This window comes from Cygnus olor, chromosome 4 (genome assembly GCF_009769625.2).
Source record: "Cygnus olor isolate bCygOlo1 chromosome 4, bCygOlo1.pri.v2, whole genome shotgun sequence".
NCBI lineage: Eukaryota > Metazoa > Chordata > Aves > Anseriformes > Anatidae > Cygnus > Cygnus olor.
Genome location: NC_049172.1, coordinates 21,234,535 through 21,259,541, shown reverse-complemented (window position 1 = coordinate 21,259,541; position 25,007 = coordinate 21,234,535). Strand labels below are relative to the sequence as shown.

Here is a 25,007-nt window from a genome sequence, read left to right as displayed (position 1 = left end):
TACTTACTGGTAGCTCATTTATAGCTAGATGGTCATCAGCTATGGTCTATATGGTGACCTTTACATACTATTTTATGTCCTCTACATTTATGAACGGGGATGAATCTGTTTCATCCCCTAAAATCATAATTGACAAAAACGATGTTTCATCCATGAAGTTCGTAATAAAAATAATATGGCTTCAGGCATCAGCTGACAACTTATTTTCTGAGCACAAGGGAATCATTAATCTTGAGAGATGATCAACTGCTAAATCAATTAAAAAATATAGGCGCTTTCAGTTAGCTTTAATTGTTCATTATCAGAAGAAACTCAAATGCTTGGTGTAGCTGCCTAAGGCACCAGCTAACTAAACCTATGATGAAGTTCTAATAGTTTGCATAAAAGTGAATCTGAAATATTTGAGTAAATCTTTTCAAGGAACATATTTATTAGAGCATGGGATGCCATCCTCACCATAGCTACACCCAACCTCTGTTAGCCTCCTGATTTTCTTAATTCTACTGAAATTGGAAGCACTAAAATGTGTGGTAGGTCCTATCCATAGCATTTACAGTAATGGTTTTCCATAGAGCCGCCTCACTTTATCTTGTAGCCCACCTCCCTCCTTTAGGAAAAACAAAAAGTAACCAACCAACCAACAAAAAAAAAAATGCAAAGGAAGAAAGAATTAGGTCATGCATATGGGACATTACCAAGTCCCTGTGAAATCCATGGGCCGTATCTCAGCCTGCTGTACAAGAAATTCTAGTTGCTAGAATTAGTGACGGAATTTTTCCAAGGATTATTGCAAATCACAATATTCCCTTTAGATTATCACTGACAGAATTTTAAAATATTTACATTATTCATCAGCTCCTGCATCTCCTCATCTAAATGAAAGTTGTAATCAATAAATCATCAATACCTACTTTTTCTTTCATTCTGTGGGATGTAAATTATGCAGCTTTCCATTGTTCCTATACATATACAGGTAATGCCCAGCCTTTCCAAACCCATCGGAAATAAACTTACTTCTAATCAATAAAGGTGCACCTATCATGGGAGTTGTAACTACTTCTATACACTGAGTAATGAATTTAAATAGCGCAGGATAAAATGGCAGAAGTTGTTTATGCATTCCAGCTCTGCAACCTTACAGCTTCAGAGTAAAGATGAACAGAACTGGCTCCGATGCTTAGGCAATGATTTGATTTTATTGTGAATTGTGTACTTATAACTCTCCTGGCCTATCATGAGAATTGAGAATGCTCAACACATTAGACTCTATTTTACTGTAGACAGAGCATTGAGAAGAGAAGAGAAGAGAAGAGAAGAGAAGAGAAGAGAAGAGAAGAGAAGAGAAGAGAAGAGAAGAGAAGAGAAGAGAAGAGAAGAGAAGAGAAGAGAAATAAGTTAAATCTCATTTTTTGCAGCAGTTTTAAAAGGATCAAACCATAGGTTGCATTATTACCACAAAATGTTTTCCCCTTCCTGATTTTGCAGTGTTTAAAGTGATTAAAAATGGATGGTAAAACTTAATAAAAAGAGAGTCTTTGTTTTTTCATAAAATACCTCCTTCAGGAAGGGTGAGCTGGTTAATGAAGAGTAAATGCTGAAGATAGAGCTGGCATGCTTTCTGTAACAGAAGTCATGTGGGGCTTGAAGTAGTCCTTAAACTGGCTTTTTTGAGTACAGCTATACTTTACCCACAGACTTAAATGGAAGTTCAGTTTACTTAGGAATTTAATTAACTTTATTTCAAACCATAGTGAAAAAAACATTTAAAACTTCTTACCATTACCCCCAAACTTGTTTTGAAGGTGTCTTTTGATAAGAAAAACCAGCCCATTAATCTGAATGACAATTATTACTGTTCTCAAAACTAAACCACTTAAAGAGTCCGGGAGTTCTTATGGGAAAGTTTAAAACTATTATACTTCAAATTAAATTTGAAGGTATTGCATATTGAGTTGCTTTTTTTTTTTCTCCCATCATTTTTAATTACTAGTACATTTGCATGAAAATGGGATCTTTATTTCTTGAAAGCTCATCTGCTCCTGCTGCTTATTCTTCATTGAGGATGTCACATGCAAAGGGTTAGATCTTCAGGTGAGGTAAAAGCAAGAACAGATGTGCTTAGAAGAAGGAAAGTTTTTATGCAAACAGTATTTTTAATAAAAACAGATGAGGATAAAAAGTGAAAATATATGCTCTGAAAACAAAATCCCAGTATTTTTTCCAGGAGATATAGTTGTCTCTCCAAACAAAAGTTACTTTGAACTTTAAAATGGAATACAGAATATGAAAAAAAAAAAAAAAGAACATAGAATATGAAATTATAAAAACCTAAAGATTCACTAGATCACTGTTTAGTCAAAAAAGCACCCTAATTTGTTATTCATGGTTCATTTAAGCCCTCAAAATAAGACATTCTATAATAAAGGAAAAAAAATCTAATTTTTTATGGTCCTTTCTGAAAAAAATGACTGATTTCTATCTAAACAGAGGTGTTTGTATTGTAAAACTCAACCAGTCAAATGCTTACACATTAGTGTGAACAAACCACAAATAACACAAAGTGGGAACTACATATTGGCTCCTCCATGTACAGATCCAGTGGAAACAGAGTGGTGCAACACTTTGAGAGTTTGCAGTGACGCGTCTATGCTTTCAGAGAGAAGTGAAGATATTTAACACCTGGTGGTCCTTAATATATGCCCCTCAGCTTCTATTTCTCAACAATGTGGCTTGATTCCAGCTATCAACATAATCGAGTACACAAAAATAGTCACGAGAGCCTGTATTAGAAGTATAAGAAAAGCTATCAAAGTCTCACACAGTAAAATAAAGCTGTTCTTTGAAAGAGCTAATGTACTCTACCAGATGTTTTGAAGATTAACTGCTCTTTAGATAGCTCCGTGCAGTTCCATAATAGACGTTGAGGTTAGGTTTGACAGCCATTGCACCTGCGTGCAGCCTATCAGGGAAGCATCCTGAAGTTCATCACACTCCGGGCGCCAGATTGGTGATGACAGAAGATGAGCTGCTACTCATCGGGTATTCCAAAACCACACACAACAATTTGGCTGCCTAAGTAAAGAGTTGGAATGACAAAATGGCACCAATGGTTTCCATGGTCAGATTCCCATTCCAGGTAGGGTAAATTAGAGGCAGTGCTGCCTCTCTGCTGAAAGGGGGCACCACTTGATTTGGGAAAAGAAGGAAGGGAAGGGAAGGGAAGGGAAGGGAAGGGTTTAGAACATGAATCCTACTAGGAAAAATACAACTCTGTCCAAACTCCAGAAGTGATACCTGACCTCATTTCTTTTAGTACAGAAAATGCCACAGAGGCAGGAGGCAAGGCCCAGCAAGTACTTCACCTGCAGCCAGGAAAAATTGACAGTGCACTCAGATACTCAGATTCAAATCTACAATCCAAATGAATTGCTACTAATAAAAACAAAGCACAAAGCCCCTTTTACATTGTTTTATCCTGTTTAAAAGACAAACATTTGCACACTGCAAGCCTCAAATGGATAAAAGCTACCATGAGAACTTATAAGCCATCTGCTAGCTTCCTAATGAAGCCAGTAACTATTATTGTTTACAGTTGAACACCGGGGGTCATGTGTATTTGCTGTAATGAAAGAATCAATGCATCACTGCAGATGCTAGAACTTTTTTTTTTTTTCCAGACGGCTAATTATAAATACAATAAAATAACAAATTAAAAAAAAATCTGTTCATCTCCTTTGAGAAATAGTGCTTGGCACACCAAATACAAATTGCAGCACTTTTCTGTTTTCTAGTAGTCTCTACTTGATAGACTCAGCATACAGAAACAGAATCACAAAAAAGTTACTCTTCGATTCTTAACGAATAGCTGACCACCAAGGAATGTTTAGTCCCTAATTCTCTAATCTTTACAAACCTCCAGCATTACTTAATTGCATGGTTTATCTGAATGTAATGATGAAATGTGCATTAGCAAGCAGCCAGATATCTGTTGTTGTTTCACTCTGTTTCTCTTGCCTGAAGAAGACACCATGACATGTGAAAACTTGGCTCAGTCGGGCTATTAAAAATGTCCTGAAGTTTCTTGGATTTTTAAATGTTGGCTGAAGAGAAACTGATACACAGCAGTGAAGCAACCCATTTCTGGCTTACTACTTCATCACTCACACAAAAATACACTAACAAAAATACACAAAAAACTATACAACAATATGAATTCCCAACATCTAGCGAAAACAAACAAACCATTCATTCTGAAACCTTGTCAATGGCCATTACATGTTTTAAGAACATATCTTAATTCCAGAAAATTTCCTGAAGTCTGTAAGTCAAGAGAGCTGACTTGCTTTGCTGAGTTGAAACAGTGCAAATGACCCTTCATGCTCTTCATAGACCTCTGATACCATGGTCTACGGTGCAGCCCTCCTAGAGCCCATACTCTTCTCATTCCACCTGTAGCATATGTGGAGGTGCGTGTCTATCATGTGACTAAAATGCAGTATAAGATCCTAGCTAAATGGGTTGAGGTAGAAAGGAAAGCTGTATTATTGTATGTACCAAATCAGTAAGCACATTAGAAAAGAAACGGGGACAAACTATATTCCTCTTTTATGATGACGCATACTTGTAGCAAGCTGTACCCACCCTGGAGACTGAAATAAAGGAAGCTGTCAGCAGAATACCGCTTCTTCTTTTCAATTTTGTTTTCCTATTGTGGTGATGACCAGAGAGACAACACCTGGTGGATCAGCGTGGGCAGAGTTCATTACCGACAGCCTGCTGGAAGCTGCTGGCCCTCACTGCAACCTTTTGCTGTGACCTACTCCTTGACTGATGACCAGTGGCAGACTGACTGCATGAATTGCTACACGAGCACCATCACTGAAAGAGCTGAGTGATTAGAGAATGGGAGAGGGTGAGAATAATTTAGTTTCGGTTCCTATTCTGACAGTGTTTCTGTCTTTGTGGACTTAAGTGAATAACTTAATTTATATGTCTTAATTCTCTTGTTTCATAAAATGCCTCAGATAATACTTTCTTCCCTAAACTACATGCAAATGTACACGAATATGCTTGCATCCCCAAATTACAGGGGAGTTGCAAGAATTAATTAGTTAATGTTTGCAAAGTGCTTTGAAGGCAGAAAGCACTCTATAAATGCTAATTATTAAATCAAAGGTTTATCTGACTTTATTACCAAACCACTAATAAAATAAGTTACATAGCATGTGCAGGCTGGAAAAGGCACTTCTACTGTCTAAAAGATATAAAGGTTTTAATTAGCAAATGTTTTGAAAGCACTTTGCTGATGAAAAAATGCTAAATGTTAATAAAGGTTTTCCCTAATGAAAACAGCTACAAAATATGAACTCCTGGATGCTACTGTAACTTCTGCATATATTATCTAAAATTTTGTCCCATGAGAACAACATTTTTATTTGAGGCACTGTTTTTGTAATATTGATGAAAAAAATTGTGGTTATGTTTGTCAAATGAATGTTCAGATGCAGCAAGAGATTAAAGGTATCATTCTTAGGAGAGAATAGCAAAACCTAATGTATTGTCAAATTATAAATGTATACGCATGCTATTGTTTTTACTATTTAACTTAAAATGGTATTTCGCTATGCTTCCAAGCACCTGCTAATTTACAAAGTTCAGCTCCTCCAAAACACTCTACATGCACATATGTGACCTGTTATCCACATGCTATTTTAGAATCTAAGCATGCAGACGCATTTGAATCTGTTAGGAATAGGTTAGAAAGACTGAACTCTGAAACTTCCTCAGGCCTTCTGAAACACTGTGAATCCTTTGCTTCGTATGATTTTATCCTGCCAGGGGAAAACTTTTGTTCACCTGTTTGCGACACTTTTTTGCCCTCTGGATTTAATAGTATAAACCTGTATATACTAATTTAAACATATAAATTTATTAATATTAGTGTAATTAATGTATTAACACAATTGACTCTGATTCATTCCCTCCCTACACACGTTTTAAAGTTAAACTTGATTTTAGAGCCCTCCGGAATAATATTATTATTTTGAAATTATCAGATGGTAATCAGTACTTGTCAAAAGCTTAGGCTAGTGGTTTGGAAGGAAGTTTGAAAGTAGATCTTGGTATGCATAACACCTCTTGTAATGTCTGCAGAAAACATGAAACCTTGAGCAATGAGCAAAGCCCTATTAATCTGCTTTGCTGAGAGGGAAGAGGCATGCCAGCATCCTCCCTACTTAACACCGTGCAGATGGCAGCAGGATGAGAATGCAACCAGTCAGGCCCGCTCAGTGAAGCAACGAAGCCTGGCTGCCAAGGCAGAAGCTGCCCATTTCCGTGGTCCAGGAGACAAAATACCTAGTGCTGTCCCTGCTGCTTCCAGCAGGAAGGAGAGCTCCAGGTGCTGCTCCTCCAGAAAACAACAGGGTCTGCCGCTTTCCGATGTCACAGAATGCTGACTCAAAAAGTTACCTCTAAAATCCTGGGGTGTGGGCGTGTTCATTAATTTGAGACATAAAGCTCAAATAGGGCAGGAAAATGCCCAGAATCTGACATGCTACAGCAAGGGGTTGTGTCCATTTCTGTGCTCTTAGGATAGCTCTTCCGAGCAGACTGGGTGAGTCAGAGCAGCAGCAGACGTGATAATCCTTTGTCACCACATCTATTTGTCAAGCTGGCCCTGAAGGAAAGGCGAGCAAGATTTTTGGAGAGCGAGGAGGGTTCAGTGCTGGGGAAAGGAAAGGTCATCTGGGAATAGATGGGAAATGAAAAGTCCTCAGTTTGGTAAAATGTCAAATGGGTCTTTAGCAGAAGGAACTCAAGATTACTGATTTTCTCTAAGCCCAGCTTTTTTATTGTGTTTTCTTGAGTTCCAAAATTACCTTCTAGAAACATAGTTATTGTATTTTTTACAAAACAATTCCAGACTAACCAATAAAAAGATAGTCCACATTATTTTACAGTTAGTTTAACATTACACATTGTGAAAAGCAGTACCAATGGGGTAAAGCAAGAACAGCAGTGCTGAAGTAAGGTCTAAAATGGTATTCCTTATAGTATTATAGCTATTAGCCCTTATTTTTGTGAAAATATAGGAAATTTTGTGGCCTTCCTAGAGAAATCTTATGGATTTTAAGATTAATGGATGGCATTAAGATTACACTAAAAGTTGTGACAAAAGTAAAATTACCCTTTTAAAATTTTTAATGCTACATTAATTAAATCAGAATGGAATAACTTAAAGGTATATATAAATCCTTGCTTGGAAAACCTTAAGACGTATGCTAACTTGCACAGAATAATTTTGATGGCATCAGAACTCAAAAAGACAGGTCTACTTTCAGTCCTGTATTTTGACTTTGTATAGTTCTGATATCACCAGTGGTATGGGTCCATTCCTGGATGGAAGCAATAAAATTATAAATAATGCAGAAAAAAGCAGGCATGCTCATGAAATGCTTCTGTCTTGCAGCTGGGGAAAAGGCACATTAAGTATTAATAAATGATGCTGATAAAATACTTCCCATTCTAAAAATAAATCAAAAAAACATTGTGATGGAACTGGGACTGGCACTAGAGCTTTGGAATACACTGGTCAAAAGTAAATGACATTGTACAAATATAAAGTCACGTATCTGAGAAACAAGTATGCAGGCTATCCTTAGAGGATGGAGCCCTTAAATCACAGCAGTAATCCTTGGTGAGGTGCTGTGGCAGGAGTTAATCCAATCTATGGACAAAAAAACATGGAATCTATAGTAGAAGAGGAGAGATGCCACATATCCCTATATTTGACACTAGTGTGACTGTTAATTATATTTTGATAATTTAAACTGAAGAAAAATCTCCTTTAATTGGAGTGGAGTCAGAGAAGAGAAGTGAAAATCATTAATGGACTGGAAACTGAGCTATAGAATGAAATCTTATCAAAGAGAAGATTAGGAAGCAATTTGATCACATTATGTGCATTTGTAAAATAGAAATAGTCATTTCCACTTGTGGGAAAAAAAAAAAAGATTTAAATAGGTCTGACAAAACACAAGATTGGAGAATTCTGGCATGGAAATGTTTACCTCTTTTCTACAGCTATGCTTAATTCAGCTATGTATAGAGCAATATAATTAAAATCCAATATTTGAAGATGATGCAAAAATCACTTGCTTGACTTGCTTCAAATAAAAATTCAAGTTACTAGCATTTAGCTCTTCGGGTTTCCTGCAGTCATTTGAAGGCAACCCTAAAAAAGATTTTTTCTATTTGGTTTGGTATTCCACTATCCTTATTTACTTTAGTAATGTAGTTTTCTTCCTAGCTGACACGTGTCTCCTTTTGAGAAAACATACTTTTGCGATTTGTCCCAGAACAAGTTGCTCAAACAGATTCACATTTAAAATATTGATAAGCCTAGCTACACTTTGAGACAATCTCCTATCCCACAAATCCCGTGTAACAACCAACGTAGATTAGATCCCAATGCTAGTCTGGAAAAGAAAGGTTTTGCAGAGGTGATGAAACCCTGGCATATCCTGGCATTGACAGCATTTGCCCTGTACCCAGCTAGATGGCTTTTGGCATGGGGGGTCATGCTAAGGATTTTAAGTCACTGGACTGACTGAAAAAGGATTTCCCAACGGTGCTACAAAAGTATCAACTGTCCCATAAAGCTGAAGAGGCAATAGGAAGTTTTGACAGACTAATTATGGGCTGTCTTACATACATCAATGTTTGGCTTTATTTGTTTTTTGCTTTTTTGTTTGTTTTGTTGTTGTTCTTTTTGCTATTTCTTAGTTTTCTGCAGATTCTTCAGTTCATTATTTTACATTGTTTCCAAAAATATGACATGACAAGACATCATAATTATTCTGTCAGGATGATTTGGTAAATTTGAACATATGAGTCTTCTGTAAATAAAGTGAAAGGGATATGAAAGAGAATTTTAGCTCTGCAGTCTGGTTTAAGGCCTTTGATTTTACTTTGATTTGGAAACGTCATGGTTCACTGCAAGCTTACCAGAGCGAGTTTAATGGATTAGAATATGTTATTAAAATGAGATGGCTAGAGACGTGTATTCCACAGATGTGGAATATTGAGAAGGGAGATTAAACAAACTGACTTCCAAGAGGCCTCTGCTGCATTAAAAGGCACTGTAGACTACTTTTTCTTTCATGGCTTTTAGGATGAAGGGCAGGAGTAGCACTAGAGGTTCATTACAGCAGTGTTCTGAAGCCATCAAGTTTTCTCTGTTTGTACCTTTTCTTCATTGACAGTGAGACACTGAAAAAGATGTCTCAGAGATATATGCAGAAAAATGTTAATATTTGATGTGGTGTTATGGACACACAAAATCTGCATATATGTGCTTCTGAGAATTTTCTATGTTCTTTTTGAGATTTTTTTTTTTGAAACATGATTTCCTTTAGGGATTTCTTTGACTCAAGGAAATCTCTTTTAATAAGCAACTCCTTACTTTCTTCTCCCCTGCCCCAGCATATTTCTTTTCCTCCTCTTACCAAAACAAACAAAAGCTTGCATTAATCTGTTCATGACCTATGAGAACAACCTAAACTTTAAAAATATACATTTTTATTGGTCAGAACTTTGTTTTCTCTTAACAGCATCTTGAAACCTATAGCTAGTGGTTACATATAACCTGAGTACAGCTCTTTCCCTGTAACTCTTGTTCTAATTGCCTAGCTAGACCAAAAAGGAGATCAGCACTGAGTCTAAACATCCAGGGGCTCACTTGCTGGGACACTTCTGCTCTAGAATTCAAGAAGCATATTTGCAGCATAGCACTTTATTTGTTTTGGTAGGTTTGAATTATGCGCCACTCTTCTGTGTTCTTTAAAGTAGGGCTAACAGGAACCTCATGAAGTTGAGCAAAGGCAAGTGCAAAGTCCTGCACATGGGGAGAAATAATCTCATGCACAATTACATGTTCCAGGCCAACCAGCTGGAACACAGCCCTGCAGAAAGAGACCTGGAGGTCCTGGTGGACAAAAAGCTGGCCATGAACCAGCAGGTGTCCTTGCAGCATCCTGGGCTGTGGTAGGATGAGTGTTGTCAGCAGGTCGAGGGAGGTGATTCTTCTCCTCCAGTCAGCACTGGTGAGGCCACACCTGGAGTGTTGTCCCCAGTCCTGGGCTCCCCGGTACAAGACAGACCCGGGCATACAGGAGAGAGTCCAATAAAGGGCCATGAATATAACAAAGAGACTAAAGCATCTCTCCTACGAGGAAAGAGCTGACAGATCTGGGACTGTTCAGCCTAGAGAAGGATCTGGGAGGATCTTATCAATGTCTATAAATACCTGAAGGGAGGGTGTAAAGAGGACAGAGCAAGGAACTTTTCAGAGGTGCCCAGTGACAGGACAAGAGGCCATGTGTACAAACTCAAACACAGTAGTTCCCCTCTGAACATCAGGAAAAACCTTTTCACTGTGAGCATCACCAAGCTCTGGCACAGGTTGCCCACACAAGTTGTGGAGTCTCCATCCTTGGAGATCTTCCAAAGCCACCTGGGCAACGTGCTCTAGGTGCTCCTACTTGAGCAGGGTGGTTGGGCCAGATGACCTCCAGAGGTGCCTTCCAACCTCAACCATCCTGTGATTCCTCAGCTGTAAGCATCAACTGTATATCCTTAGGTTTTACATTCGCACCTTTACAAAACAGCTGATTATCAGCAACAGCTCTGATATTTCAGTCCAAGGATTATGTTTTAATACTTAAATTTTGCAGACTTTGCCTAGCTTTGAACTATTTTCCTTGAATTATTATCTATTGTAATCTTTTACACTGTTGGAGGTTGTTTCTTTATTACTGCATTTCATTTATGAACATACAAGTATAGCAATTCATGCTTTTGTAATGTTGTTCCACCAAAAAAATTCAAAGGAGAGAGCTGTAGGAATAGTGTAATGTGTCTTATATGTGGACATGGGTATTTCATAACATATGTTTCACCATATGGACTTTATAGCTTTTATACACCATATTTTACCTGGGAATTAGATTCAAAATAAAAGGAATTTTTGTATGAATTCTAATCTTTTCCTTGTGATAAGAAAGCTTATCCTAAGTGTTTTCGAGAGCACATATTGAATTAATAAAAATGACACAGTACAGTTCGACAGATTCAGCTCAGGAGCTGAAAGCATCACATGTTCTCATTCCTATCCTATTTCGTTTAGGTATTTTTTACTCCATCAAGTCACTTAACACATCTCTTTTGGTATGTCCACCACAAAGTGAAGATAGTAATACCATGCTGTGATCTTGAAAACTTTTTATTGGGATTCTGGGTTTTAGATACCTGACTGGAATGAAAATTGCCATGGGATGATTAGCACAACTCAGCAACACCTCTAGCAGTCCAGAAGCGCTAAATCTTGGTGTTGATGCATCAGTCTCATTCTTGCTACAGATTTGAACAGATCTTATTTTTGCAACATAGTTTTTAGCCTCTGTTAGCAATCAGAATTGGGGTTTGTTTGGTGTTTGCCAGGACAGAAGTCAAAATACCTTGCATTCATGCAAAGAAACTGCACTTTTTTGAAGGGAAAAAAGAGGTGGGAAGTAGGTGGAAGAGAGAAGAAGCATTTTTTTCATATAGAAGTTTGCTGGGTTTGTACTCGTTTTGTGTTTTAAAAAATACTTTTCATTTGTTATGAAAACAGGTTCTTTAACTCTCTTAATCAGTCCACTTTTTTGTGATGCAAATCTTAAATACTCAAGCAATTAATCCAGTCCACTTCATCACTGCACTGTTTCTGAAAGTACATGGATGATACAGAAGAGAGTAATAATTGAGAATGTTATTGATAAAACATTCCTTTTTGTATTTCATCCATTGCCTCCTTTAGATACAACACAGCAGACTCTTCTCGCCGTGGCGGGAGCTCTTACTCCTTGTACCAGTAGAAAGGGACTGTTAAAAGCATTAGCTCTGTAAATCTTGTTGGAATACCTTAACTACTTGAAGAAATTAGTTGCTGTTCACCAAAGGAGCTGATGTTGGGAAACTTTTTCATTCTTCATTGAGTCCCTCTACTGCTGGTCTATTTCTGTCCTACATGGCCAAAAGAGAAGGCCAAGCTCTTGAGAACCTCCTTGGCTGACTGGGCATGCCTTTGTGATTCTCCAAAGCCATTAGACAGCAGTAAAAGACACTGCAATTCCACAGATACAATGAAATGTAGGAAAGTTAAATTTGTATGCATGAGAGACATCATTTAAAAAAAAAATACACTGAGACTATGGAAGATATAACATCAAGAATATGTACCAAGATTGCATCAAGAAACTCTCATTAACCTCTCTGATTAACCTCAGAGGTTAATTTGGACCTCATCAAGCTTAGGGGTTTTGGAACAACAAAAATTATCCGTCTTCTTTTTCCTTTGTCCACAGCAATATTGCTGATATTTCAGCAGTATGGATCAGAGTTAACAGAACTGAATGCTGAGTTAGTTTTAATGAGTGGTTTAAAGAGGGCTGAGTTTAAGATTTTTATCATGAAAACATTACTCACATTTCCCTAGTTAAGCTTCAGGCAATACTATTACCACATAATTTCTACTCTACCTACCCTAAACTTTTAATCTGACTAACAATCAGTTAAAATTCTTCTGTGCACTTATTTTCAGATGTATGGGATTAGAACTATGCCTTCAAGGACTCAAAACGTGTAATTTCTTGTGAATTTCTTCTATGTACACCTGAAAGCAAAAATAAGGCCAAAATTTTGAAAAAGCTTATATATATAAATATATATGATGAACATATATATGTATATTCATTTGAAGAAGAGCCCTGTATGGGCTTTTTCAGCAATACTCTGGAAAGTCTTTGTAGGACATCCTATTTTAGCAGCAAGTGGTCCAATTGAATATCAGGGGAAAGAGCAAGCTTTGGAGTAAAGAGAAAAGCTGAATGAGCATAAGCATTATCAAAGCTGTTCACTGGCTCCATTGCTTCTGCAGAGTTTCATCATAAATTCAACTAGAAACAGTATTATTCAAAGATCTTTTACTCTCAGCTGTATCCATGCATAAGAAGCTGACAATAGTAAAAGCACTCCTCCGCCTTTCCTCCATCCTCCATGTACATTGTTTTGCTTTACAGGTCTTTTAAAAACATTCTTAAAAATCTCCTGGCACAAAGGAGTCTTAGTTATTTTTGCTTGTTCGTTTGTTTGTTTTCTTTCTTTTTTTTGGTTGGTTGTTTTTTTTTTTGGGGGGGGGGGGGGGTAGTTTTTGTTTTGTTTTGGAAGATGTTGCTATCTTTGATAAAAATCACTGTGCTTATAAATAAATAAGCCAGTATTTATAATGCTGAAAATATTGACTTTTTTTTACAGTTCTACAATACCTATATGTCAGGGAAGTCAGATTGGCTGTCCAGATTGGTTTGTACAGTGTTTAAGTGTCTAAAAAAATAGCAACACAACTAATACATATATATTCAAACATTTTTGTCAGATGTTTTCAGAGATTAATTCTGTCAGCATATTTCATAATTCATCCTGTATTCAAATTCTGTTTGAAAGCAGTGGAGACTGAACTATGTAGATTTATCAGGGAGACAGCTGTGGCTCTTGATTCAGAGCCATTTATGGATAGTATGAGTTAGGGCTGTAACAGCTGTAAATTTCTTCAAGGACATCACTTTGGAGAATCATCAAGTTAAGGGAGCCTTTTGTTATAGAGGGACAGGGCACAAACATGCCTTTTTTTTTTTATAATCACAGTTAGTCCCAGAAACAGCTTTACCGTGAATCAAGAAGCAAGCAGGGAACAGCAGGAGATTAACTACGCTAGTATGGACTGGAGTAGGGAATGCTTCTTGTTACATGGCAGGAGCACAATCATTTACCTGTTTCTGGGTTCAGCAACCTCCATTCTTGTGTTCCAAATTTTCATTTTTTTCTCCTAGCCGATAAGAGTAAAGGAGAAAGCACACAAAATAGTTATGATTCTAATTCCCTTTAACTCAGTCCTTTAACTATGTACTACTTCTAATGTGAACTTCTTCAGACGTGTTAAACATGCATGCACAAAGCAAAACAGAGGAACAATTAGGCTCAATGAAAAGGAGCTATCTTGTTATTAATCATATTTACAAATAAATACTTAAGTCATGCCAAAGCTACATTACTCCATGCTTTCAGACAACTCCTTCATATGCACCCTTCTGTTTTGAATAAAGCACGCTTACATCTTCTGAACTATTCTGTCTTATGCAATTAAGCCAAACAATCTGTGGTATGCTGTCAGCTGACAATGTCAGCACAACATGCTAGGAAGGTTATCAGTTGAGATGTAGGAGGTATACTTGCAAAACCACTTTCAGTTAAAATTTATAGCATATTTCAGGCTAAAAAGGATCATTATGAACTTTCTTCTACCTTCCTATGTTAGACATATGAAAGAATATCAAAGGATAGTGGAAGAAACCATTCTCCACCAGTTCAAATTGCAAAACAGCGGGAAACAGGATGATAGTTTGTATCTGTTACCTACAACAAAAGTAGTCCTTTAAAAAGCTAAATGTTCTTATTGGTAGCAATAAAGGTCTGTCATTTATTTACACAAATATTACCCATAGTTTTTGTCAGTATGACTTGAACTATTGTCATTCCTAAGTAGTTCTAAATTGGTATTCTGGACTGTGGACTCTTAACTACAATGAAGGACTCAAACAACGGAAAGTGGAGGGGGGACAGGGAAAGCCTAACACTCACCATGTAACAGTTTGCATTTAAGTGTAAGCACATCTGTATATGCACACACAAGCATATACATAGAAATTAGACAAGTATGCAGTGGTCTTAATACATTTATTCCCCAAAAAAATTAAGAAGTGCCATTTCCATCTGTTTGTACAAATGAAAGTGTTGATGTTTTCTGATGAGAGGTTTTACTTCAAAGGATAGTTAGAAATCAGCTCAACATCCATGTGGATCTCATCTAACCAATAAAAAAACAGATGTGGTTTGGACTGCTGTGGTGGTGACATAGAATAGGGATTAGTTACTACCTCAGATGTCATAATTAACTTTGGGAGAAGTGACATTTCAGTTTTGGCTTGATACTAGAAGTTTTCCAACTGCATGTCCTTTTTTGTGTGGATTGTTTAGAGGGTAGGAATATAGGAATGTTGCTGTATAACAGGCCTCCTTTTTCAGAATGAAAAAGGCTGTACCATTATAAAAGCTTCTTATTAGTGCCAAAGATAAGTAACTGGCAGCTAGGTTCAGAGAAAATATCCTCTGTAGCTTTTTTCACCTTACATAACAAGAAACCTCATTGATAAAGCAAACTAAACTTTGAAATGGAAAAGGAAATCCAGCTTATCCTGTCCCATAATTGCTACATGCACTTTCTCACTGCAGAATGTCACCTAAAAGCAAGTTTATAAAATTAGACAATTGAAAGAGACACAAATGTCATGGATAGTAAAAGTGCTTCTTTACACTGATAGAAAAAAAGACTGGACTTTATGAACCAATCAGCTGACTGAAACTTAATACTCTCAATGAAAATGAATGAGTCTGTCACTTTAATAGGCAATAATCCTGTTGCGTTCTGTAGCTGAACTATGACGGAGATCCAGAGGTTAGGACAGCTCAGTTTTTCTCCACTGTTAACCACCAGGGCCTTATGTCAAGTATGTACTTTCATTGCACATTACCTTAATTCAGCAGAAGTAAAAATAAAAACTTTAAGACAGTCTGGAGCTTAACAAACAGGTGTTTTTTGGGAGACATAGAAGCCATTTGCAGAGAGAGAAAAGCAGATTAGTATTACAGAACAAAATAATTAGAATGACTAAAATTACATAGGTCTTTACCAGATTGGTAATTAGCTAAATTAAAGTCATATCTTAATGGTATTTTTTTCTATTTAGGAGCAGAACCAACAATGGGACCTAGATGCTTGCAAATTAGTTACTGTAATGCCTAGTGGTTAGGTATCTGGCCTCTGAAGTGGAATCCAAAACCCTGTTAGGCAGTGGACAAGTCCAGTTCTTAATAAGTGTAATTTGTATGGGAAGAATAATTCATAAAGCTGAGTGCTAAACATAACTATAATAGAGTAGGCAAGTAGATTTAAGAAAGAAGGAAAGGAGAAGATAGATCTGGATTCCAGACCCCCCTCTCCCAGGAAAAATATGTTTAATCTAATAACTGCTAAGTGGAAAGAGACAACATATTCTGGAAAACAGAATAAAACTTGGGTTACCTAGGAGTCCCAGATGCTAAACTACAGCCATACTCTACCACCGGTGCTCCACTTCTGGTACCAAATCTCGGAAATCAGATACACATGAAAATGAATAGAGCTCATTAAGTTACCTTCTATCAGCCGAGCCATGGTAACTAGCCTCACATACTCTTCTCCTGTGGCAAACATGAGATAAACGTAGAGTAACTCACACCTGCTTTCTATACTTAATGCAACGTAGGTGGCTGCTTTTCAGGCCGGGATGGTTCTGTGCACACAGTATATATGTATTCTCTGCTGGTGTTTCTGTTTAAAAAGAAAGAAGGAAAAGTTTAGGTACTTCCAGGGTTAAAGGAGAAAAGTTGAAAATTGAAATGAAAAAGAAAACCTTAGGTATTTTAAACGTCAAGGTCCTCTCCGCAACCCTTGAGCCTTGGCATGGCTCAGAGCGAGTCCACCTGAATGCTTTCCAGGGCCGCGGCTTGTGAGGAGCAATACCCCTCACCAGCCCCGACTGGAAGGCGAAGGGAGCTCCGTCGGGGCGGCCACGACCCGCGGCAGCGAGGTGCGGGTGAGGCTGCCCTGAGACGTGCCCTCCGGGGCCGGGACAGCCCCTGGGGCCAGCCCCAGACTCGGGGCCGGCCCCCGGCCCTCAGACAAAGGGCCGCGGCGCCGGGCGCACCTCAGGCCGGGGCGCAGCGCTGCCCTCGCCACACGGCAGCCCCCCCCCCCCCCCCGGGGTTTCGGGCAGCCGGGAGGCAGAGTGCTCGGGGTGACGGAGCGGTGCGGGAAGCCAGCCCGCTGGGGAGCCGCGAGGCCTCCCTCGCCGCCTTCCCCGTCCCCTTCTCCTTCCCCACGCTGGGCATTTTCCTGCCCCCCCGCCCCGGTCCTCGTCCCGCCCCGCTCGGGGCCCGGCGCGGTATCGGCGGGCAGCGCCGTCAGGGTTAACCGCGAGGAATGCGACGGGAGGAATGTGCATGCAGATGAGATGGATGCTAATCTCATGCTAATGAGCGGCGGCCGCGGCCGCCCGGGGCTCAGCCGGGCTCCCCGCACCCGCGCCCAGACGGCAGCTGGGCTCCGCCGGGAAGCCTGACCCGGGCTGCCGCCCGCCCCGACATGGTGGACTGAGAGCCGGCGGCCGACGAGGCTTTGCCGGGCTCCCTCCAGCGTGTCCCCCGGCCTCCCCGGCCCGGGCGGGGGCTTTTCCCGCTTCCCTTCTTTCTTTCCGTCCCTATGGAGCAGCTACCCCCGCCGGCCGACCATGCCTAGGAAAGCGGGGAATGGGCAGCTCCCCTTACCCGATGGCTGGGAGGAGGCGAGGGATTACGACGGCAAAGTCTTCTACATCGACCACAACACCAAGCAGACCAGCTGGATCGACCCCAGGGACAGGTGGGTGCGAGGCCGGTGGCACGGGCTGGGAGAAAGCTCCTGTGCCTTTCTCCTCCTCCTCCTCCTCCTCCTCCTCCTCCCCATCGGCACACTGTGTGCGAGCCCCTCGGTGACTTGATGTTGTCAGGCTTTTATGGACCGGGGTGAGGGGGGGGGGACGGGACGCAACACAACTCTTTCCGGAGGCAAGCGGGGTCGCTGGAGTTTGGGGAAACTCTGCCTGGATGCCTCGGTGGCGGGGGCCTGGGGACAAAAGGTGGCCCCGGGCGCTGAAAGCAGCCGGGCTTCCCGACAGGTACAAAACTTTGCGGCTCCCTCCCCAGCCCGAGGCGCTGCCCGGTCGCCATCCTTCCTTCCCCCGCCGCCCCCAGCGCGGCGGCTGTGGGGCCGCCCCCCGGGCGCTGCCCCCTCCGGTGTCCCGGTCCTGTCCCGGTCCTGGCCTTGTCCCCGGTCCTGGTCCCGGTCCTGTCCCGCCCGAGGAGGTCTCCGCTGCTCCCGGGGAGGGAGCCCGGGCTGCCCGAGGCCTCGTGTGTCCGCTAGGCCTCGGCAAGGCTCGCTCCTCTCAGCCCCCCGGGCTGCTCGTTGGCTGCCTTCCGCAGCTCTCAGCGCTAAAATCGGCAAAACCTGCCCTAAAACGCGGCGTGAGGCGGGCGAGCAGCTCGCATGCTGCGAGCACATGAGTCACTGGGGCAGGGCTTTCGGCTGGGCTGGCTCCTGCCTTTCTGGGGGGGCTTCAGGCTCCACAAGGGGCTGCCTTTTAACAGCACGAGGGTGGGCGCCCCGGATACCTGGGGTAAAACGTGCACTGTGGCCAAAGCGGTCCTGAAAAGTTCTTAAAAACCAAAACTTTGCCTATATGATGAAATTACATGTATTCCCTCTAATACATAACCTATATATGCAACTGCATATAAAATACAACAATACATTCCAGTTATCAAAACCTTCTAAAAAGCATTATAAATTTATGGGACAAGCTGTGCTGAATTATAAATGAAGGCCCGGCGTTGTATTTCTCTGGTGGAATGAGAAAAGGCCGTTGTGACAAAGTTTGTGGCCCGTGAGCTGCAAAGGGAGGCTTTGACAAGCATCCTATGCTGTGTCAGGCCTGCTGCTCTGTCGTACTTGGTATAACAGCAAATTCCAGTAATGGCAAATGTAATGCTTAGCATGTTTTGAAGTGCAAAGGAATTTAAATACCTTGTAAATATTAGTGAGCTGGTAAAGTATACAGGACAGTGGTTTTTATTACACCTGTAATAAATAGGCCTTTTGGGGTCATTGAGTTTATTTTTTCACTGCAGACAATAAGTCCTGTTTTTACTGTTTCTAGAAATAGCATATTTAAAGTTTAGTTTTGTGTTTGCAAAGCAGATTATAAGATGGTGTAATTGAGGTAAAGCAAAAAGTGAAAATTTGAGTCTACTCGTTATAATACTGCCTCATAAGTATATTAATTTATTTACTTTTTACACATTCTGTAGCCTTGAAGATTTCAAGGGTATTTATTGGTAATATTTGGTGGTAACATCTGAGTCTTCACTCATTAATAGACTGGGCAGCTGACTGAGTAACAGTTGTCTGTTTGCCATCTTAGAGGTATAGGATAAATATTGTTTCATTAATATGTTGAGTACAGGCGAGAGGGAAATCAAGTCCTGAGACCTGATAGCCTGTGATGAGAACTAAGGAAGTAAAAGACCTTTTTCAGAAAGTGTGGTGTTTGGAAATAATTGTTAACCCTTGTCATTTATGCAAAACAAACAGAGATTTTCTGCTAGGTGGTCCAGCAAATCCATAATTTAGTATATATGGCTCAACCGTGAAGCTGAATTGCCTGCACAGGAGCCTGACAAGCCCATTTTATCTGCAGTTTACATTGCTTGTATTTACAATATCTGTATTTACAATCTGTTTGTATTGGTGACCTGGTTTGGAAAAGTGTCTAAGAATTGTTTGAAAGTCTCGTGACGACTTTGTTCTAGATTCCATTGTATTTTCCAGGTATTTAGAGAATGTATGTTCTGAAACCATGTAGGACAAAGTGAGGGCTTCCTGTCAGAAAAACTGAAAAGTGATCTTCCAAGTTTGTTATTGCAGTAAAATCTGGATTTGTGCTATTTCTGAAACTTACCTGAGATCATGAAAATGAAGACCATGGACTCTACAGGAAGACGAGAAACACATTACTTTGTACGATGGTACTTGCAGACCTTGTTTTCAACTTTTTTTTTCTGATGGAGTTTTTCATAAAGTTTTCATAATCTACTTGTGGAATATTACAGTACACAGGCTCCTAACATCTTTCACTGGTAAAGCAAGTGTGGAATATGTACGTTTTTATGGACCATTTTTCTTCTGCTTTTATTGTACAGCATTCCCTGGATATTTTTACATAGAAAAGTGACACTTGAAGTTTTAAAATAATTTTTTATCCTCTTTGATTTAGAAGATGCAAATAGTGGAGACTAGCACTGTGAGACGACAGCCATATGTCTGTGGGTCGTCAGGTGTGTTTGGGCACAACTAGGAGCCTTTGTTACTGGTATAAAATATTCATGTCTAGAAATAACCTGACAGTTGAAAATACCATATTCCTAGGCTTCTTGGAAAATTTTTTGGGGTTTGTTTGTTTGTTTCCTAAATGTACCAGTACTTGTTTCACTTACTTTTCTAGACGTTCTGTTAGTACGTGTAACTGTTACTGCTTATGTGGTGCAGGTTTGTTGACAATAAAGATAACTTTGTGTACAGCTGTGAAGAAAATCTCGCATCAGCTTCAGGCTTGTGGCTCAGTTTTCAGTTTTGCCCACTTCATTTATCTGAGTAAACCCATTGACATTAGAGAAGCTCACACTTGCAAGGGCAAGAGTGACTTGACCTGTGTATTTCAGGGAGTGCTGTGAAAGTTATTTGAATTGCTCTGTTCTGTAGTTTGTTTTGTTTTGTTTTGTGCTGTTCAACAGTGATTTCTCTCTCCGAACACTTAGGGTATCGTATTGGTTTGTTCTGAAGACTGGTGGCCCAAGTGAGAGAGCACTCTGAGAAGTGTGAGGAGGAGAAGATGTAATGGCAAGAACATGGGAGTTGTAGTAACATTTTCACTGGCTAAATATATGGGTGTTATTTCTTCTGACTCCTCCAAGCTACAGCAAACTGAGAACTCACTGATCTTATCAGTTCCTCTGAAAGAGATTTATTGTAGAAAGGGAAATAGCCAGAAATATCAATTGTGTCCCACTGCTACTTGATAAATTTAGGAAAAGACAGCTATGGACTGGAGAAAGTGAGGCAGAGGAAAAGTTGTGAAAGGGCTAAAGGAATTTATATTCTCTTTGAAGTTCCCTTGAAACTCTTGCAAGTTTCTAGGATGCTAAAATACAGTAAGGTGTTTTTGTTGTTGTTGTGTGTTTGTTTTCTGACAGGCAATTAAGAAGGCCTTGGAGTGGAGACAGAAACTTAGAAAGGAAAACTTTATTTTTTTTCCATCATTTGGCACATTTTAAGTGGACCTCATGTTTGTTACAGTCCTAGGTGGAACCAACAGAGTAGAGCACCAAGGAGAAACAGAATAGGAGATAGGAATCTCAGCACGCTCAAATCTTCAGCAGTTGGATGATGATTGGGTTTCTCATCAGGAATGCAGGGCTTCTCGTCTCCTGGTTTCTGCATAATAAGTGGTCCATGCTCCACTACTCAGCATCACTGACTTATATATATTCTTTTTTAATAGCTTGCCTAAAATGAATTTTAGGCATAACTACATAAACAACAAGTGCTTGAGAAACACAGGATATGCAGAAACCAGAGAGCTTTTCTACTTAGAAATTGTGAAAGAATTTTCATAGTGCTGACGTAAGGAGGTAATGCGGTTTCCATTGCTGCTTTCATCTTTTAGGGAGTCGAAGACACTACAATTTCTACCATGGATTTCTGTAACTTGTGTGAGATTTGTCTGTCTGAATTAGAACTTTATAAGTTGGTGGTAGTTAAAAGTTGCATGCCTTTTTCCCTTAGAAAAGAAGGGCACTTTGTTTCTTTCTTTTTCACTGGAACTTGCTTTCTCTTGTCCTGTGAACATCAGAAGCTGTGAGAAGGGAAGATGCAGAGGTTGAAGCTACTTGAGCAGGAGGGCTGTCATCCCATCTCCTTCCTGGATACTGCTGTGGCTCAGGGGTGCTTGGTAGGAGACTTCAAGCCACTTCAAGTTGGAAATGCAGAGGAACAGGGCATATGGGATACTGTGCTGGTAGAAGTTAAGGGTAGCATCAAAAATGGGGAGGAAGTGGAAGAGAGAATAGCATGATGGGGATATACCATCAGAGATTTAAAAATACGTTTGGATCAGTTCTTTTTGCACAGGCATAAGCTGTGTTGTGACGATAAGTAAAATAACTTACTTTCTGAGGTGTTCTGTGTCAGAGGTGCTAGGCAGGTACAATTCTGTGGGACGCTGGTGACTGTGGGTCAGGAACAACTTCTGACACGTCTGCCCCCTGCCCCAGGAGCTGTAGTAGTGGTGGTGTCCACAAAGTTGGGACAAAAATAGGAGGATGATTCACCTGTCCTTTGAAGAATTATGATGTTAAATAGAAGCGTTAGTCATTACATTTTGAAAGGGATGGTTTTTAATTCTCTCTTAAGTGCAGATTTTCACATTGCAGGTTTAAGGTACAACTGGAGCAATGACCTGATAAATCCTTTCTTCAGGGTGCTGCTTGCAAAGAATCAATTTAATGGCAAACTGTCCCTGAAAGATTCACCTTCTCATTCCCTTTCTATTTTCCATTGCTTCTCCCTTGTTTGCTAGCAGCGGAGAATGGAGTGAGGCCTTCACTTTTTGGTGGCATTGAGCTGTTGAGTGATTGCCTCACCATACCTTAGGAAATAATAACCTTAACATGAAAGTCACCTGCCTGTTCTGGAAAATCAGTGGAGGACCATTTGATGACACACTGAAGTGTACAACTTGCAATAACTGTGTAGTGAGATAGAACAATTACTTTTTTTCCCCACCTGTGTTTCCCAGTATCTTTTCCTGCCTTGTTTCAGCCTGTAGCATCGTTTGCTGTTTGTTCTTTATCCTCACTCCACGTAATTCATAATTTGTTCATGTCTGCTTGTCTGTCCAGGAATGTGCATATTCCCTGTGAAACTGTCTGGTATCTTATTCTGGTTTCAATGACAGGTTGGGAACTGCTTTTATTTAATTGCATATTTATTCAAAATAAAACCTGTGATGCAAGTACTGAACTCGCAATGAGAGACTAGCCGTGTCTGAACTTCTGACACCTTCATTTGTTTATCCAGTGTAAAGTAGCATTCCAGTATTACAGCGCTAATATGGCTGTGATAGCATCAGACAGTGTTAAAATACATAGTGATTGTGTCTGTGGGTTTTTTAACCAGTCTGTCATTTGCTTGAGGATATGTGTTGTTGGTTTTAGCATTAGTGAAAATGGCTGCGTAACTCTCAGATAACGCTTTTATTCTTTATTTCTCTGGGAGTGATAGGGCTGCTCTTTATCTTTCATCTCGGAGCATGTAAAGTTAACAAGTCAGGAAATGCAGGCTATTTGCTTATGTGTGCAAAGTATGTACCACTGCTAAAGCCAAGGACTGTGGCCTGTTACGTAAAATGGGGCAAGTGGTCTAGACTGTGGTTTATCCAGACCTGTGTCTGTAGTGCTTACCTACTGGAGCTATGTTGATTCAAACCTATCTTGACTTGCAGGATAGCATTACTGTAGTTCTCACGCGCAATGTAAGCCATGCTTAATGAGAAATTGTACGCAAGAAGGAAAATACACCTTTTCTCAAGTGGAGCAGAGCTCTTTGCTAGAGATGTTTTCCTACTACAGATTTAAAAAAAAAAAAAAAAAAAAGGAACCCTTCGGAACTACCTGATACTTTCAGGGAAAGGAAACTGGCTTTACTTTGAAGTAATGGCTGAGAAAGAAGTTCTCATTGTACCAAGAAATGTCAATATAGAGATCAAATAGGACATGTTATTTACAATTTTAAGGATTTGTACAGTTTGTGTTAGTTCTTGTCTTCTTCCATTTTAAAAAAAACTTCTGTTCAATGCTTTAGTTAAAATGCAGTGCTTGGAAATGTTATTAAGACTATTAGGAAGAATAAGCTAAGAGGATTCCCTGCTTTCACTTACTAATGTTTATAATGGATAGACAAGTTGAATTTTGTGAAATATATTGTTGTTGTTGGCATTCTTTTTAGTCTAGAAAATGTTACAGATATCTGAGTTTTCATAATTTTCGTATCACTCAGATGACTAGAAATTAGAAGAATACTCATGGAAATAAAGGAAGCTATTGAAAATGGACCAGCAAAGGGCAATATTTCCATGGTGACACATTTTCAGAAAGATGCGAATAAAAACAATGCGGAGATTCCCAAACTGTTATGCTGAGACGTATAAATTCTGATTACTGCAACCTGCAGGCAAGTGGAAGAGGTTTGTAGAGGGGTAATGCATCCCTCTGTCTGGACTGTCACGGTCCTGTTTACCCATCCCTCTCCTGCCACTGAGTAGTAAACGAGGAGATAAATAGTAAACCAGGAGGTGATTTGGCTAAAATGAGACCCCTTGTTCTATAGGATTACTTTCCAGCAGAATTGGCTTGTGTCGCTGAATGGATACCAGTGCTGCTGAGAGGGAGGAGACGAGTCCAGAGCTGGGAGCAAGAGGGGATGGCTGATTTCCATTGTCTATGAAAGTAGATCAGAAATTCTTTGATTTTGGAGTACTTTTTTTCTCTCATTATTCATACAACATGTTATAAACTCAGCTGCAAAGTATCTCACCCTGCAGATGTTGGCTCGCAGTAAAATTAGGCAAGCAGAATGACAATGTAACTCAAAGCTTTGAGTGTTTTTTCTGGGTGAAGCACACTGGAGCTGTTTGTCTATATGGACAAATTGACTTGCCCCTCGTTTGGAAGGAGCAGCCAGTGGCTGAAAAGGAGCGTGATGCAGAAGTTATCTTTTCCCTTTCGTTACTTGAGTATTCTATATGGTTTTGCTTTGTGGGTGTGGGATTTTTATTCTATTTTGTTCTGAAATAGCACATCTAGAGCTTTGCTGAATACTCTTCTCAGTGGCGTTTTCTGATTAAAACCACCAGTAATGCTGAAGTTCCTACCCAGTGAAGTCAGTCTCTGACTCTTGTGTTTTGAAAGGATAATGAGAAGTTGGTTTCTTTTTTTTCTTATTTTCTTAAAATGTACATTTTTAAGGCTAATTTGCTTCTGGATTTTTTTTTAAATTGTTTACGACTTCTGGGCTAAGGCAGTATGTCAGTGATATGAATGTATTCTGTCAACTGAAACAATCATTTGCATCTCATAGAACAAGATCAGATGCTATCCTT

At 39.9% G+C, this 25,007-nt stretch overlaps 2 protein-coding genes across 7 annotated transcripts in view; one reads left to right on the top strand and one right to left on the bottom strand.

Annotated features, from left to right (window-relative positions):
- The window catches only part of DCTD (dCMP deaminase), a 56,325-nt gene extending 39,902 nt beyond the window's left edge, over positions 1 to 16,423 (bottom strand). Inside the window, exon 1 of the mRNA XM_040556380.1 lies at positions 13,872 to 16,423. Coding sequence (XP_040412314.1) covers positions 13,872 to 13,918 — 47 coding nt within the window. The 5' untranslated portion in view covers positions 13,919 to 16,423. The remainder of the gene's footprint in view (positions 1 to 13,871) is intronic.
- A 29-nt stretch (positions 16,424 to 16,452) lies between these two features.
- WWC2 (WW and C2 domain containing 2) overlaps positions 16,453 to 25,007 on the top strand; it is a 100,942-nt gene continuing 92,387 nt past the window's right edge. For 3 of the 6 annotated variants that reach the window (XR_005819693.1, XM_040556375.1, XM_040556372.1), the window contains exons 1-2: positions 16,453 to 16,528; positions 17,524 to 17,617. Coding sequence is in view for 5 of the 6 variants with exons in the window: in XM_040556375.1 (XP_040412309.1) it covers positions 16,453 to 16,528; positions 17,524 to 17,617 (170 nt within the window). In the remaining variant the exon portion in view is untranslated. Of the gene's footprint in view, positions 16,529 to 16,912; positions 17,618 to 17,708; positions 17,913 to 25,007 lie in introns of those variants that run through there. The other 3 variants (XM_040556373.1, XM_040556376.1, XM_040556374.1) reach the window with 3 other exon arrangements.